This window comes from Anguilla anguilla, chromosome 9 (genome assembly GCF_013347855.1).
Source record: "Anguilla anguilla isolate fAngAng1 chromosome 9, fAngAng1.pri, whole genome shotgun sequence".
Taxonomy (NCBI): Eukaryota; Metazoa; Chordata; class Actinopteri; order Anguilliformes; family Anguillidae; genus Anguilla; species Anguilla anguilla.
Window position 1 is genome coordinate 27,398,978 of NC_049209.1, and position 16,025 is coordinate 27,415,002.

At 43.6% G+C, this 16,025-nt stretch overlaps 1 protein-coding gene across 3 annotated transcripts in view; it reads right to left on the reverse strand.

Annotated features, from left to right (window-relative positions):
- LOC118235444 (unconventional myosin-Ic-like) overlaps positions 1-15,636 on the reverse strand; it is a 68,265-nt gene extending 52,629 nt beyond the window's left edge. The window contains exons 1-2 of one of the 3 annotated variants that reach the window (XM_035432832.1): positions 15,478-15,636; positions 15,094-15,264 (exon numbers count right to left, since the gene is read on the reverse strand). In XM_035432832.1, the coding sequence (XP_035288723.1) occupies positions 15,094-15,225 (132 nt within the window). In that variant the 5' untranslated portion in view covers positions 15,226-15,264; positions 15,478-15,636. Of the gene's footprint in view, positions 1-10,660; positions 11,667-15,093; positions 15,265-15,477 lie in introns of those variants that run through there. The other 2 variants (XM_035432833.1, XM_035432835.1) reach the window with 2 other exon arrangements.
- Between the last annotated feature and the right edge of the window lie 389 nt (positions 15,637-16,025).

The following is a 16,025-nucleotide window of genomic DNA, read 5'->3' on the forward strand; positions in this document are numbered from 1 at the left end:
GATACTGGATCACTGCTCCGACTCGGAGATGCTTTTTAGGCACTGACCTTGGGTCAGTTTGCCTTTTTAGCTCATAATGGATAAGGTTAGGATATGCCCTGGATAGTGATGGTAGAATGAGAACTTCATGAACTCTACAATGGGTGGAGCTCAAATGTGCTGTTAATCACTGAATTGCATAAACCACTAAAAATATTGCGCTCTCAACAGCAAAGCACAATGATTGGTTGAAATCAGTGTGCAACTGATAGCTTGGGGTAGCTTCAAATATGTGTGGGTTTCCTGACACCTTATTCGCCCATCAATAGACCAGGGGAAACATGACCCTACATTAGCACTCAAACTCTGAGATGCCTCTATGAACACAGGCTCTGATCTAGGATCAGTTACACTCAGCTGATAAGGCAGCACATGACCGGTGGAAACCTGATTCTAGATCAGCACTCCAAGGCGCTTCATGAAGATGGGCCAGGGGCCTAGAGGCAGCCGCAGCCCACGCAGTTAAAGCCCCTCACCCGCTCCCTCTATCACTGCGAAGGACACCTTTGTTCCGGCTTCCGTAATCAGCCCATATAAGAGCCGTCCAGGGGGGCGGGTTAACCGTTAACACGTATTTCACGGCCCTGCCTGTCCGTCAGGGAGTGGTGAGCATGCTCCTTACCATCTGAGCAACAACCACAACCACACGCACGCACGCACGCACGCAGGCAAACGCACACACACAAGCAAGCACATGCCAAATACAGATCCACAACCCAAGTGTAGGAAACCTACTTACTATCTCACAAGACGTGCCACACTGGGGGAATTCCTTGGTACAGCTCAATACAAACAGAGCTATGACTACACAGCTAAGGCTGAGTTAGCCTCAGCACTGCTCAATCACAGCACCACACTCACACAGGCAGGAATATAGAGCAGTGCCACTATCTACCCAAAACATACACAACCTATTAATGGAGAGGAAATCAGCAATTACAGAAAGATGTAAGACTCTTACATTTCCTTAATAATCAGGCACACTCCAAGGCTCACTCTGAATGAACTCAGCCTAAAGAAATGAGGTCCAAGGGCAACTTCAGCCATTTTGGATCAGAAAAGGTCACTAGTGACCCAGAAGCATTTAAAGTTGTTGCGCTACATTACAGAAACAGCCAGGTTTGGTTTTTAATGACATTTTATCAATTTATTACTACTTATTTTAAAACTTCAATGACTGTCATCATAGAACATCTCATTTTGAACCGTTTACTTAAAAACACATTTCCGCTTTTGATATTATAAGAATGATCCAATTTTGCGAGGCAACTGTCAGAAAATGAATGGAAGGCAGTCACCCGAAATGGCTACAGTGTCCGTTGACCCTTGACCTCAGTTTGACTGACAGGCACTGAGCAGCGCAGGCACTGGTCTGCTGACGTGATGCCCGTCTGTCTGTCCGCCCACTGCACACAGACGCACATGCTCTGCACACAGCACGACACGACTACAGGCTCTAGAGGTCACCTAGAGGTCGCTTCAGACACCTACCTTCATCTTGGCCTGGCAGGAGGGCTGGAACGTAACAGAACACAGGTCAGTACGCACACCTGCATGCCCGCTTTCCTTTCACATCCCACAACAGGGCCCTGTGACATCAGCACTTCCATTTACAGTTAGCAGTCTCAGGTAGTCTTACACAGCTTACACGTTTCACAACCGACCCATTTATACAGCGGGAGATTTTAATGAAGGTTAGTCACTATTGTATTGGTTTCCGTGCCAAACAAGAGCAATTGCCCTACAGTGAGAGGTTCTCACACCACAAGTTCCACCATGCTGAAGGAAATCTAGGAATCCAGGAAATGACAGTAAACTTAATTTTCCTTTTCTTCACAAACAAAACTTTGATCAGATTTAATAGATACCATGATCCACAATGACAGTGCCACCACTTAGGAATCGAACTGACAACCGCTGAGCTACAAGCCCAGTTCCAACGCCATTATGTTACACGAGCGGTTTTCAAAGGTGGTAATTATGGCAGGAACAAAGCCAGTATGCACACAGTGGGTCCCCAGGATCGAGTATGAAAACCCCTGTGTGACACTGCCACTCAAAGTCACCTGAGTTTTTAAAGACACGCCCATCAGACACCAGGCAAAGCACCGCATTTTGCTCGCAATGTCACAATGTCACCTTGACGACCTTGATCATCTGAGATCCACTAAAAATGCTTCATTGCCACAGTTTAAAATAAATCTGAGACCTTTTCCCAATAACAATCAGTGCAAAGTGTAGAGGAGCCAAACACAATGTTTAACCTACATTTCAAAAACCGAGTCAGTATGTGCACGAACGGTTAGAAAGCAAGTGGTATTCCTGCACCAGACCAAGACATTCGCCTTTTTTAGAAAGCTGTATACACTAACGAGCATTGATGGAGAAAGGGCTGCAAGGAACAAGAGAAAAGTGAGGGAGGGAGGGAAGGCGAGAGACACAGAACGATAAAGGGGCGGGAGGAAGGAAGTGAAGCTAAAAAAAACGTTTTTTTTTTTTTTTAAATCATGAGCTTCCCAGTAAGTTCACTCCCCCGTACGGACCGTGAGAACCGAAGCACAGACTCAGCCCAGGGCAGGAGAACACACAGAGGGGGCATTCCCCCTCAGCCCTGGTCCTCACCGCCTGCCCCCGCCAGAGCGGAGGGCGAGATTACACAGGATAATCACACAGTCGCCTCATATCAGGTAAAGGTGGGGGGATGGGGTCGAGGAGAGGGATCTTTAAAGTGGCCAGTCAGCACGGAAGCCCTGTAATCTCCAGTGTGGTGTGTAAACAGGTAGACTGGCACGACTCGGGGTGCGCAAAGACACCTGCGGCTTCCCAGAGGAGAGCGGATTTGCATTACAGGAAGCACCACTGCGCGGTGGATTTCAATGAAAGCACATTTAACAGAGCTATAGTGTGTGCATTGTGGCACACAAAAAATATCACAGTGCAGGAAATTCATTTCAATAGCGGAGGAAGAATTCCTTAACAGAGGCAACGTCGGCTGGCTTTAATCGAGCTGAAACACACAACTTTCCTTCAGCCACGTTTGCAGTGTTCTCCGACTCCCATGTGTCTGAACATAGGGACTGAGTCAGTTTTTAGATACCTGTTGTGGGTGGGAGTTCATGTATTATGACTTCTAACGTGGCAGAGATATTTTCAGTTAAGCTCAGAGAGGTAGAAGAGAAGCAGGGGAAGGTCTCAGCCTGGGCTGGATGAGGAGGTTGAAGTGAATGCTGAATGCTGCCGATAGGAGACTCCAGGGCGTGGCTCCTCCTCAGCCACAAAAAAGCCACAGCTAAAATGAGACAGGCTCCACACTGCCATAGTGAACACAGGCTCCACACTGCCATAGTGAACACAGGCTCCACACTGCCATAGTGAACACAGGCTCCACACTGCCATAGTGGACACAGGCTCCACACTGCCATAGTGGACACAGGCTCCACACTGCCATAGTGAACACAGGCTCCACACTGCCATAGTGAACACAGGCTCCACACTGCCATAGTGAACACATGACAGACACTGCAATGCACTTATACGGCACAGACCTTCAGACACATGTACACACACACACATTTAAAAAACAGACACAAACACACACACACACACACGCACGCATGCGCAAGCACACACACACACGCACACATATAAAAAGACACATACACACACACACACGCACACACATATACATGCAAGCACACACACACACACAGAATAATGCTCTGTGCTGCGATAAAGTTCTGGCATTATAAAAAATGAGTAAGCATGCTTTTAAAACAGCACATGTTTAGTGCTGCTAAACAATAAAACACATTGTCAGTTGGCTAAGTAGTCATTCTAACTGTTAGAGTCCATTAATTAAATATAGCCAGAAGTAGATAGCCAACTGTTTTAAATTGGAAGGTATACACAGGTTAGAAATTAGCACACCTAGTTTGCACACTAATGTATGTAGGTTAGCTAAATTGATAATACATTAGTATCACCATAACAATCATTAGCTAATGAGCTAGCTTGTTCAGCAGAATACATCACTATGTAGTTAACATTAGCTACAATGCTACATTGTATGAAACACTTATTCCCTTTAAACTGGCTCATAATAATGACAAGGGGGAACTTATTTTAGAAAGAAACCTTTTTTTCCACGATAATGTATGTGAAATCTTCCAGGTCTACTGCGGTCAATGGGCAATGAACAGCTATGACCAGCCCATTACATTTACATTGCAGGCACTTAGCAGACGCTCTGCATCCATTTATACAGGTACAAAGGTAGTTATGAACCTATGACCAATGATCTTTAGGTTACCAGCCCAGTTCCTTACCCATTATACTACACTGCCACCCCATTCACATGGCTCACACAACCTGGGATCAGCCGCCAGTCTCAGCTGAGTCACTCCGGGGATTTCCCTGCTCTCCACATACTCATCCAGACAGGCCTTAAGAGGACACACATTGAAACACATTTCACAATGAGCAATGTGGGAACCTCGGCTGAATTCGACATTTAGAGGACATGAGAGTAAATGACCTCAGCTGTGTCCTTGTTCCAATCGCGTGGTATCAAACAAGGCACTTCCACAGAATCTCTCAACGCGTCGCACCTCTTCCCCTTCTCTCTCATCGCCCAGATGCCGCAGCACCGGAGGCTGGTGCCCCGTGGGCACCGTAGCGGGGAAGGGACGGTGTCGCTCGGTGAGGAAGAGACACCCATCGGAGCTGCAGCCAACCCTGACCGTTTCCTGCACCTGCGACGCCCAGAGGCGGGGGTGGCAGGTGCATCCTCTCTCTCAAACCCCCAGGGGGAGCGAATACTCGTAAAAATGGAAAACAACGAGAGCTGGATGCCTGAAAGGGCCCATCGCCAGTCACACACTGTGCAGCATGAGGTCAACCAACTGTACATAGGTGAAAACAATGACAAAAAACGACCTAACTTAACAGATTGGGATGGCAGGTATGCCATCCCGCCAAGTTACGCCTTGGCGGGGGCATGCCCCATACCTATACAGCACCGAGAGTTTGGCACTTTTCAGGGTTCCCCACAGAAATAACCACAACAGCCACAGACACTCAGCCCTTAAAAACATTAAATTCTGTACATTCTGACCCCATTTCAACAGACAGATTTCAGAAACAACTTCACATGTCCACACAATAAAGCCCCAAACTAAGGGGATTTTGCGTTTTCTCCTTCTTCTCATTCTTGTTTTTCCTGCCGCCTATCCCACTAACAACACGTCTCCTCATTGGACATTTTACCGACACCAGCCAAATCTTCACCTACACGACCCAATCAAAAACTTGCATACACACGCAAAATACCCATACCTTTTTACTCTGAAACATTTCCAGTTTAAACAGCTAGTCTGCCTGTGGACTAGTGGGCAAGGTTACAGTCTTGGGAACACGGGGTCCTAGGTTCAAGCCCAGCTAGGAACACGTTTCTTTAACCTGCATTATGACGTACCGTCTGCACGTTCAGTTATTAACCGGCTACAATATTGCAAAGCCATATGGATTCAACGGGAGCTCTTCTGTGCTTACTGGCCTGTGTTCTTTAAAACCACGGACAGGTTTGCTAATGATATTTCACGCATTGCATAGCTATGTCATGGTGCTGCACTAACAAAGTCACCGACTGGTAAACCTCCGGTTGAAGGATTGAATCCCGCCTCGCCCTCAGCCAGATAATTTCCTCTTTTACACTAACGTTTTCTTACGCTTATATTTGCTTTACCAAAACTCACTCACGGCCACCCATATGCATTTCATGATGGCAAATGTATTCCTTAAAAAGTTACACCAGTTCACCACTGTGCCATTTCTACTAACTATATTTCTTCACTTGGCTACCGTACAAAACCTTCTTATCAGCAAACGCCACGTTTCTACATTCATGTTACCTCGCCCTGTTCTCTATCTAGCCACATACAAGCAATTACTACGTATGTACGTTCTGCAACTCCCCATTAAAACACTACATTTCAAATCATGACTCATTCATAATTATAACTACTACTACTGAACATGAGAAAAGCACATCAGTGCAACAGACTCCACACATTAGCTACTTAATCCTCCACTTCAACAACTAATGCTTTATACAGACTGTTATATATACGGTTCGATAAGGAAACTAAGCTCGCTCATGGTCACTTCATTTACTTCGCACCATAGGCTGTGATCATGTCAACCTTCACCTACATGCCCATTCTGCTAAAAACATATTGTTTCAACTACGCAATTTCATCATTTCTCCTAATTTATCTCACACTGTTCTTATTTTCTCATATGCAAAGCCTGCTGGGACATATGCATCTGCTCCTATTCTCCACTAGCAAGTTTTCCGGTTCTAGCTTAGCAAAACAGCGAAGAGGATTCCTACCTGCAGATAAGCCTATCAAAATGCCTTATAAACCTTACAGACACTAAAAGTGCATCTCCACGAAATAACAGACAACGCAGCAGGACAGAAGGGTACACAAGTTGCGACCTAGGGAGCTCTAATTCTACGGGCTTGCTGATTCTTTTGTCAATCAAGGTTCGTTGGATGGCCGTCAAATCCGTGAGTACATACACTGGCCATATTTCACCTGCGTTTCTGATGCGTTTACACTTACGCCACCGCACCCTTTGTCACAGCCACTGTTTTACAAATATAGCAAACCGAAACAGCTAAACAGTACACGCTCATCAGACTGTACAAATTCACACAAGGATAGCCATAATCCACAACCGTTTCTTACAGGGTCACTTCACATTTCTCACTCTCATAATAAAACGCTTTGCAAAAAGAAATGATATCTCATAAAAAACACGTTTTCAACGTACAAAAATGCCAAGTTACTCACACATACAAGACATACACCGTCTATAACTCATTCATTCAGACGGCCAAAATCCAGGCCTGCCATTAAAAGTATTGATATTAAAATGACGCCAAGTTACGGTACTACAAACAATTGAGGAAATATTGGGTAGCATTGCTTTGGAATACATCTTATTTAATTTCGGTGAGGCAAGATAGTTCAACAGATCTGGTCAGCTAACAGGCTAAGTGAAAAAATAGACGGGCTCGCGAGGCTAGCTGACCAGTAACGTTAGGTGTCAGCTGAAAGCATCACGGAGGTTATTGGCAAGGAAAACCAGACGATCCACTTGCTCTGGATCCAGGGCAGAACGTTTTTTGTTGACAGAGAAAGTAACGTTAGCACAGGAAATGAACTTTGTGTGCATGAACATGATTCGCCGCATGAAATTAAGCCTGTATATTCATGTTAATTACAAAACGTGGGATCAAAAACGAATATTCGAATGCTCAAATTTAGATTCGAACTTTAAAAAAAAAAGATTTTCGAATAGTTTTCGAAATTCGAATATTTTTTGACAGCCCTAACAGCCGGCAATCGTTTCGTCCACGGACAGGGACAGTCTCTCTAGTGACCCCTGCTGATCAATCGAACATGAATGGGCATTCCGAAATAGTCCAAAAAAAAAAAAAAATTGCGAAAGAAGTTGATTCCTAAATTCATTATCCATTTTCACAAAATATACAATCGGCAATGGAGACAATGAAAATGTGAACAGTAAAACGAATGGTGATAATATAAATAAAATCGGTAATTCATGACAGTTTTTACAGCTTCAATCATGAATGTAACACTTAATTAGCTCTCATCTCAGTCTCTCAGTTACAATCTGAGGGAACCAGGAGAAATCCTAAATTACAACCTTGCGCGTCATCCACAAAGCCCGTTCAACTGTGCCTCATGGAAAAACATGTGGATTAAGGCATATGCCAATCACAATGCCACCTCTGGCAGCCCAAAAAATCAGCCCTCCACACAAACACCACGTGAGCCTCAGGTCTGGTTTCTACTGTAACCTCACACACACAAAAAATCAGTGAGATATAGGCTATCAATCTTCAAGGACTGACATAGCAATTTGACTGCATTATGGCATTAGAGCAGTTGGAAAAGATGCAAACAGAAGAGCTTTTCGAATTGGATGCCGCTGGCTGGATTCATTCTCTTTTTCCTGGGCTCTAAAAGGGTGTGGCTGGAGAGGGGCGTTATTATCGCTATGTGAGAATTCCTGACAACATATGAAGCATATCCTATTCCCTCCCACACCGGAGACCACGAAAATATACAGGGAATCAGAGGCTGTGGTCTTTTCCCCAGTTTCATTTTGTTTGATAGCCATCTATAAAACCTACAACTGCCATAACAGCCTTTCTTTACGTGTTCATGAACAGGCCTACAGGACACGGACGGACATGCAACACCCATTCAATGTCACTGGAAGTGAAAGTGAAGGCAAGAGATTGTCCAGGAGGACAAGACCTTCAAACGACCTTGCAATGTCATGAGAGCCATGCAATATATGAAACCGAATGCATATGCTGTTCCACCAATACACTGTGAACAAAATCTAGCGCAAAGCTGCTTCTGTACATGATCGCTGCATAACTATATTCGCCATGTCAAATACAGATCTACTAGATAACGAAGCTATTATGTAAGCTAGTTGTCAGTGGATTCATAAATCTTGCATCCAGATGCAGGAAGAGCACTCAAAAAATGTATGGCTTGAAGTACAGAAAAACTCAATTCATGCTTTCAATGAGGTGCTCCGTCAAACAAACTTAACAAAAGCCTTAACCAGACCACGCCTTAAAGACGCTTTCTCTGACTAGCACACACTGCATCAGTCACTGAGGCGAGGGAAAGCACAAGACCAAACAGAGGAATGCAAGACTGATAAAGACCACCATCGACCCAAGCCATTGCCCCCCGTCTCCAAAGCAAACAAACAAAAAAACTACAATTCAGAACAGAAAAGCCTGGCTGGAAATCTGTGCCTTAATTAGGCAAAAAATAGTATTGGCGCTCAAGAAGCATCTAGAAGGGACTACCAATATTACCTGCACTTACAGTAATTTAAAAAAAGGCTAATATAGAAAAACAATATTTTCATCTTGGTAGCCCGAAGAGCTGGTAAAGTGCACAAATGAATGAACAAAAGGTGTAAAACTCTTCAAAGTATGCCACTCCTATCTACTCCATTCAAATTAATAAGGCTTGGATCATTCTGTCATTAATTCTGCTAGATTTTTGCACATGTCAAGTACAGCACAGTAGTCTCCCTACTTATTTGACCCCAGCTCAAGTACATTTAGCTTCCAAACTTCATTTCTTGCCCCCTGTCAGCCAAAGGAATTTGGCCTTCTGTCAGGTAGGCTGTTTACATCACCTTGATCAGCCCTGTCCTATAGTGACAAGCAGCCCAGTAATACCGCTCATCCTGGGAGTATTACTAAGACTTAATCCGTAGCCATGAGAAGCAAACTGCAGGCCTTCATCTTACATTCAGTGCATGCAGTAAGCAGTCTGGGATAATGTGTTACAGTGAACATAAGAAAGCCATCTTTACATAAGACAGAGTTAAAAATATATTGACCACAAACAAAATTTCAAAACTTAGCATGTAAAAATATACACTGCACATACTGAACAGATAGAGCATACATAGTAGACAAAAAAATAACAATGTGTTTCTGCCGGTAAGGTTTTTTATCATTCTTCACAGGCTAAATGAATGATTGTTTTGCCTGTATCATGTTTAGCTATCCTGTCCATTTTTTAAAGTGTTGCATGCTAACCTACTGGACTATTGCCTCCAAGACTAGCTGGCTACAGCAGGGTTGCAGCTATGAATTCTTAGGCCCAGGACAAAATATATGGGGAGCCCCCCGTCCCAATATATTTCGTAACAAATTAAAAATAGCTACACCCCACATCCTGGGCCCCCCTCCAGCCCAGGCCAGGACAAAGTGTCCCGGTTGGTCCGAACCCACTCCCTATGTGCGTCCTTGGGGTAAACTGCCTTAACTATGTTTAACATGCCGAAACGATGGGTTGTGAATGACAGTATTTTCAGGTGGGCCACACTGGTATGTTGTGTTTCAAGCAGAAAAATCCCAGCCCTGTGCTGCAAGCGAATAGGGGACATTGATGTCGCACAGTGCCGAACTTAAATTTGGTCTACTCCAACATACACGTGTCAAGGCTCTCATGGTTACACTGTAAGCCGCGGTAACTATAGTAAGTGGAGTATTACCACAATAAGATCGAAATGATTTACATCCATCTTCTTACACGTAGTGAAGACGCACAGTAACTTGCCTCATACACTATGTACAGTGGGTTTTAGCTGCGTCGAGGTCAAAATCAAGTCAGTGTGTTCCATTCGATTCACGCTGCTTTTTTTATATATATAATTAATGCCAGACGGACAAATTCGAAAATATCGACAGATAGGGGGCCACAAATAAGTGCAACACATCCACAGAGCAATAGCTGCCCTTCGTGTGTTTTAACCGGCACTCCTGTGTCCATAGAATGAGATCAATGGAAGAACCATACTCTCCTGGTACGTTGTAGCCTATACTGGATAATTTGTTGCTCAACAGAATTCCACCCTTTGATTACTTACCTTGTAGAGACACGTTTCGACTTTTAAAAATTGAAACCCAGCTAGATTAGTTGCTCAAACAGACTAGGATAAGAACAGGAAAACAGGATACAGAGGCATTCTAAACATTTCCTACCTGTATGTTATCACTTTATGCCGACGTACAATACTTTGTCCAAAAGGTCCGTAGGTCTGTAGGACACTACAGTGCAGTCATTCGGAAGTCAAGTCGTTATAGAATGCCGGAGATCCAGATTTAATCCCCGGTGTCTATCCACTTCAGTGTCTCTCCTTGGTCGCCGCTGGATATTTCTCGGTTTTGTAACTAACCTTCTAAATCTAGAGAACTGTACCGTTTGCGTCGATTTAAGCGTCTAGTTAGTGCTAGTCAAGCCCACATCACACTCGTTCTTTTATGGTAATCTAATTGGCCACCGCTCTTTATCAGAAAATACATCCAACTGCCAGCAGTTTTTAGTTTCTATTTGAGTCGGGTACGGAGAATTGGCTGTGTAAAAAATAATTCCTTAGACTCCCAATTGCCAGACGGTGTATATTGCCAATGAGAAGTCATACAGCTCCACGTTGAGTCATGGAACAAATGTTTGCAAGACTTTCTCCCTTCTCTCCACCTTCAAACACAACGACTTCACTACCAGGAAGTTCTGTAACCAATCCCAAAGTCGCACGAATGTGATATCACCGATGTTACATACATTACTCTTACGCCTTTATAAAGAGTTTTCTAAAATGTAGTCAATAGTTCATGTACGTATTTCATGAGTGATAGGCTAGGCTACATTACAACAGACATTAAACGCGTGGTTTGAGTGAACAAAATATGCCCGTAAGCACATATGGCTTTCTCCAGGCGATCGCTTGAACGTGCAGTCTACTGCGGAGTGCGAGGCAGCCGTTTTTTTGACAGATTGTAATGTAAAAATACGACCAGTCTTTTCATAGGCTTTACGTAGGCTAGTCTATACGTTGATTCTTTTCAAAATGTAGTCCCTACCATGTCTGCTTCTTTTATTGATGCACCTGGTCTGGCTGGCTACGCCCTCCTATTCTCAGACACTGATAGAGTGACTGGAAACAAGGGCTGTCTGCACGAACAAGTTAACGGTTATGCGAGACAATTTAATTGAAACTAGAATGGCGGGGGAAAATTCTTAACCTTGTGATAACTTTACTTCTGCACTACCAAACTGCGCCTCGGGATATAACCATGCCGCACGATCTCGAACGCAAGTTATATCGCCATCTGCTGGTCTAAATCCACGTTACACATTTGTTGGGTTTGAAACCAAGGTCTGTAAGTCTATTAAGGGTGTGGCTTCACCGCCGACTTAAAACAATTCTTTAAGGCAAAGAAAGTTTGGCACAGCAAATTTAAAAACGTAGCATTAAAAAAAAAGATGTACAACAGTAACACCTCTCAAAACTGTTAACTACCACACGCGTCGACGTTTTCACGTTAGATTCCATTTAAGTCTATTCAGGAGGAGTTGATCGATCTTTTTAACAAGCTGTTAATTTTTCTTAATTAGGTGCTTGTCATGTTTAGACGGATTATGTGGGCCTACCCTCTTGAGACACATTATGTCAGAAACTGTTATGCATGCCAGAGGAATACAATTCCCGTTGCGCTACATTGCAAACTATTACATAAAAAGAGGTAACAATTTTTAACTGACCAAATTAGAAACTGAGGTGAATTAATATGCTCCCAATTAGATTGCTGAACACACACACACACATACATACATATATATATATATATATATATATATATATATATATATTGCTGAACTTTTCTGTCTCTGAATTCTTCATTATCTACCAGATCTTTAGTTTTAGTGGCCAGGTGTCCACACTTCCACCAATTAGGAGCCTGTTGGTTCACCTCAGTCTTTAATTTGATTAGTTGAAAAGTTTTTTAACCTCTTAATGTCAGTTTTTGCAGCATAGCACAACATGGATATAGAAATTTTATTCTCCATCGCATGCATATATATTTCTGACATAACGTGGCTTAAGAGGGTAAATAATCCCTCAAGAAAAATGAACAGCTTGTTAAAATTCTGGTATTGCTACTGTGGTTGGACCAAAAACCAGCATACACAGTGGGCCGCCAGGACTGAGGTTCAGAACCACTGTTATTGGCTATCAAATGAAGAGGTTCATCAATACACTCTAGTTAAATGGACTAATGGTAAATAGACTGCATTTATATAGCGCTTTTATCCAAAGCGCTTTACAATTGATGCCTCTCATTCGCCAGAGCAGTCAGGGGTTAGGTGTCTTGCTCAAGGACACTTCGACACGCCCAGAGCAGGGTTTGAACCGGCAACCCTCCAACTGCCAGACAACCGGTCTTACCTACGTCGCCCACGTCGCTCCTGAGCTAGGTTGCCTAACACATGTCTGTGCTGAAAAATCCAGCTGGGAATTTAAATAGTTAAAGCTGGGTTTTTTGACACTTCTAGCTGGTCGTAGCAGGTCTGTGGCTGGTTAGACTGGTGGCATAATGCACTAGCTGACAATATAGGATACTCAGCTGGCCAACTAGTTAAAGCAAGTTAGAAGTGTCAAAAACACATCTTAAACCAGTTTGAACATTTTAGACCGGTTAAAGCTGGAATTTGCAGCAGGAGTGTTTTGTTCTTTCATAATTTTGTCCTTAAAAGTAACACAATGCAGGTTGGCTTTGTCTCTGAATTCATAATTTTCCATATTGTTAGTTTTCGTAGCCAGGTGCCCACATTTTCCCCAATTAGGAGCCTATTGATTCACCCCGGTCTTTAATTTGACCCGTTAAAAATAATTTATCTCTTTTTATGGATTTGTTTGCAATATAGCACTATTTGCCTATGACTGGTGTTAGAATTTTATCTAAGAAAATTACATTTTAGAGAAACCCCTGAACTTCGGTGTTACATGAAAAAAAAAAACAATGGCGCAGTAGACACATTTCTATCAAGTCACAGCGCCGTTATATGAGCAACGAAACACCCACGTAACCCTGCTGTCACTCCCACCGAGTAAACCCATAGGCCTACTGACCGCACCCCTCTGTCTACTCTTCACTCCCTTTCTCCACCTCTCCCTCGTTTCGCAAATGCATACACTATTTGCGTGACTCAAACTGGACGGAATGTTGGAAAAAAAGCATGTTCGTTCCGGAATTCCCGTGCTGTTTCCTCAACGCCCGGTGACATTCCATTCCTGAACCTTCACCGCTGTGTTTATAGTTGTACATTTAACAGACTCGCATAATTCTGCACCTCTAAAGACATTAAAAGAGCGTTGAAAAAAGTCGGACCTCGCGGGCCCTCTTCATTCGATTTTAATTTATAATTATGATCAGAGAATTATCGCACTTTTAGAAGTTGGTCAGTCTCATTACCTTTAGGCTATCACAGTCGTTAGCTAATCAGGGAACATTTGGCATTAAAAAGCAACATTGTTCTCGGGGGCACAGTTTAGGGTGAGTTTAACCGAGAAAAAGATAAATGAACCAGCCATCCTATACATTTATCCAAAAAAGCCGCCTAATCTAATCATTCAGCTGCAAGCTGTTTTTTGCCCAATTTTTCGGGGCTACACAGGAAAATAACCACGCCTCACTTCTGATTGTCTTAAAACAGTTCATTGGTCAACCGCCCCACACCCAAAAGGGTCTCACAAACACTATTGAGGTGATGGGTTTTGAAAGCACACAGTCACTTCCAGTGAAATGTATTTGTGGCACTTGCTGTAAGTGGATACATTGTTCTTTTTACTATGTGAAGATGTGAACGTCTCATAACAGAATCTATACACATATCACATGTAAGCATTTTGGTTTAATATAAGCAATATATACATTTAGCATATGACATGATATAATACTTGACAAATACTCAAGCAAACATAATGAATAATTTTAGCTCTTTGCTCTCTTTCTCTCTCTCCCCCCTCTCTCTCTGTTTACAAGATCTTCTGTAACAGCCAATGCCAGTCAAAAGGGGGCTTTGTGCTCTGTGATTTCTGCCATGACCACACACTTGAGAATCATTTCCCTACTCTCCACAGTGCTCCCTGACCCTCATCACAGCTGTGTCTTCATCAATTTGTCTGTCTTTCAACAGAGAACACACTGTCTTTCTGCCTGCTTGCCTGCTTTCCTGAGGGAACAATGGATTCACCAGAGCACCAGTCACAAAATACAGCAACATACTCATGTGACTTCACAACAGCAGGATTTGAGACTTTCCCCCCCAGTTGTTCCACTGACACCAGCAGGCATGGAAGTATCTAACATCAATCACAGTAGCCTAAAATCTACAAACTCCCCCCCCCCCCCCATTTCTAGTATCAACTGCAATAATACAACAATAACATGGCAATGATCTACAAACATACCACAAGGCACACAATCCAAATGAAAGGTATTATTGGTCATATTACATCAGTCCATGCGTGTCTCATAAATGCATGTTTCCCAAATGTACTGTGGCACAGTGTGGAATGTCCCTGGCTCCCCTTGGAAAAGAGCTGAAATAAACGGGACCCCAGAGCGCTCACCTGGCCGAAGCTGTGGCCATTTCGCCCGGGAGACAGGATGATCTCCCCCGTAGGGATCAGCTGGACTTTCAGCTCCATCATGATCGCCGTCCGTCTGCGTGTGCCTGGCAGTCTCGGCGTAGCTTCCCGCATGGGTGCCAATGGTCCTTCTGTGTGGGGGAGAGCTGGGCACTGTCAGCGAGAGCAAGAGAGAGAGAGAGAGAGAGACAGCAAGAGAGAGAGGAGCAGATAGAGACAGAGATAGAGTACCAAAGGGTTTGAAAATATCAGAATTTCAGTCCCCAGGATAGTCATTTTTGTTTATTTTGCTTAGCTTCTCCCTGTATATAAGGAGAGGTAAATTCTGAAGACTGGTGCAAAGAGAGAGATACTGTAGGTCATTACCTGGTACTGAAAGAAGCTTGAGCTTAAATGTGAACCCCACGGCAGATGGTGATATGTGTTAACCACGGAGAATGAAAAAGACAGTCTTCCCACAGCCAGCCAAGCACTGTACTCTATGTTCCCTGTCTCTGGGTTTCCCTTCCAGCTCCCGGACTACTGTGAGTTTCCTCCAGGACCCTGCATCCTGCCTCAAGCTCTTATGTCGTAAACATTGGAGGAACCCGCTCCACTTCCCTTGGATATGCAACGGGAAGCACAGGCACTCGCCAGTCACTGGTATTCTATTTCTTTTGTATTTTATTATTATTTTTTTACATTTAAATAGTTTTTCTCTGTTTTCCTGTTTAGAAATACAGGGATGGGGAAGATAGATAGATAAACATGCTGATTGCAAACAGGAGAGAAGGGAAACCTGCCCCCCCCCCACCCCACCCCACCCCACCACAAAAACAAATGCATGCCCAATCTGAAACCAATGGCCTTCTGACCTCTCCTGTTTGTGCTTCAGTTCATCTGGAAATAGAGGCTCTGCCCTACTGATAATTATT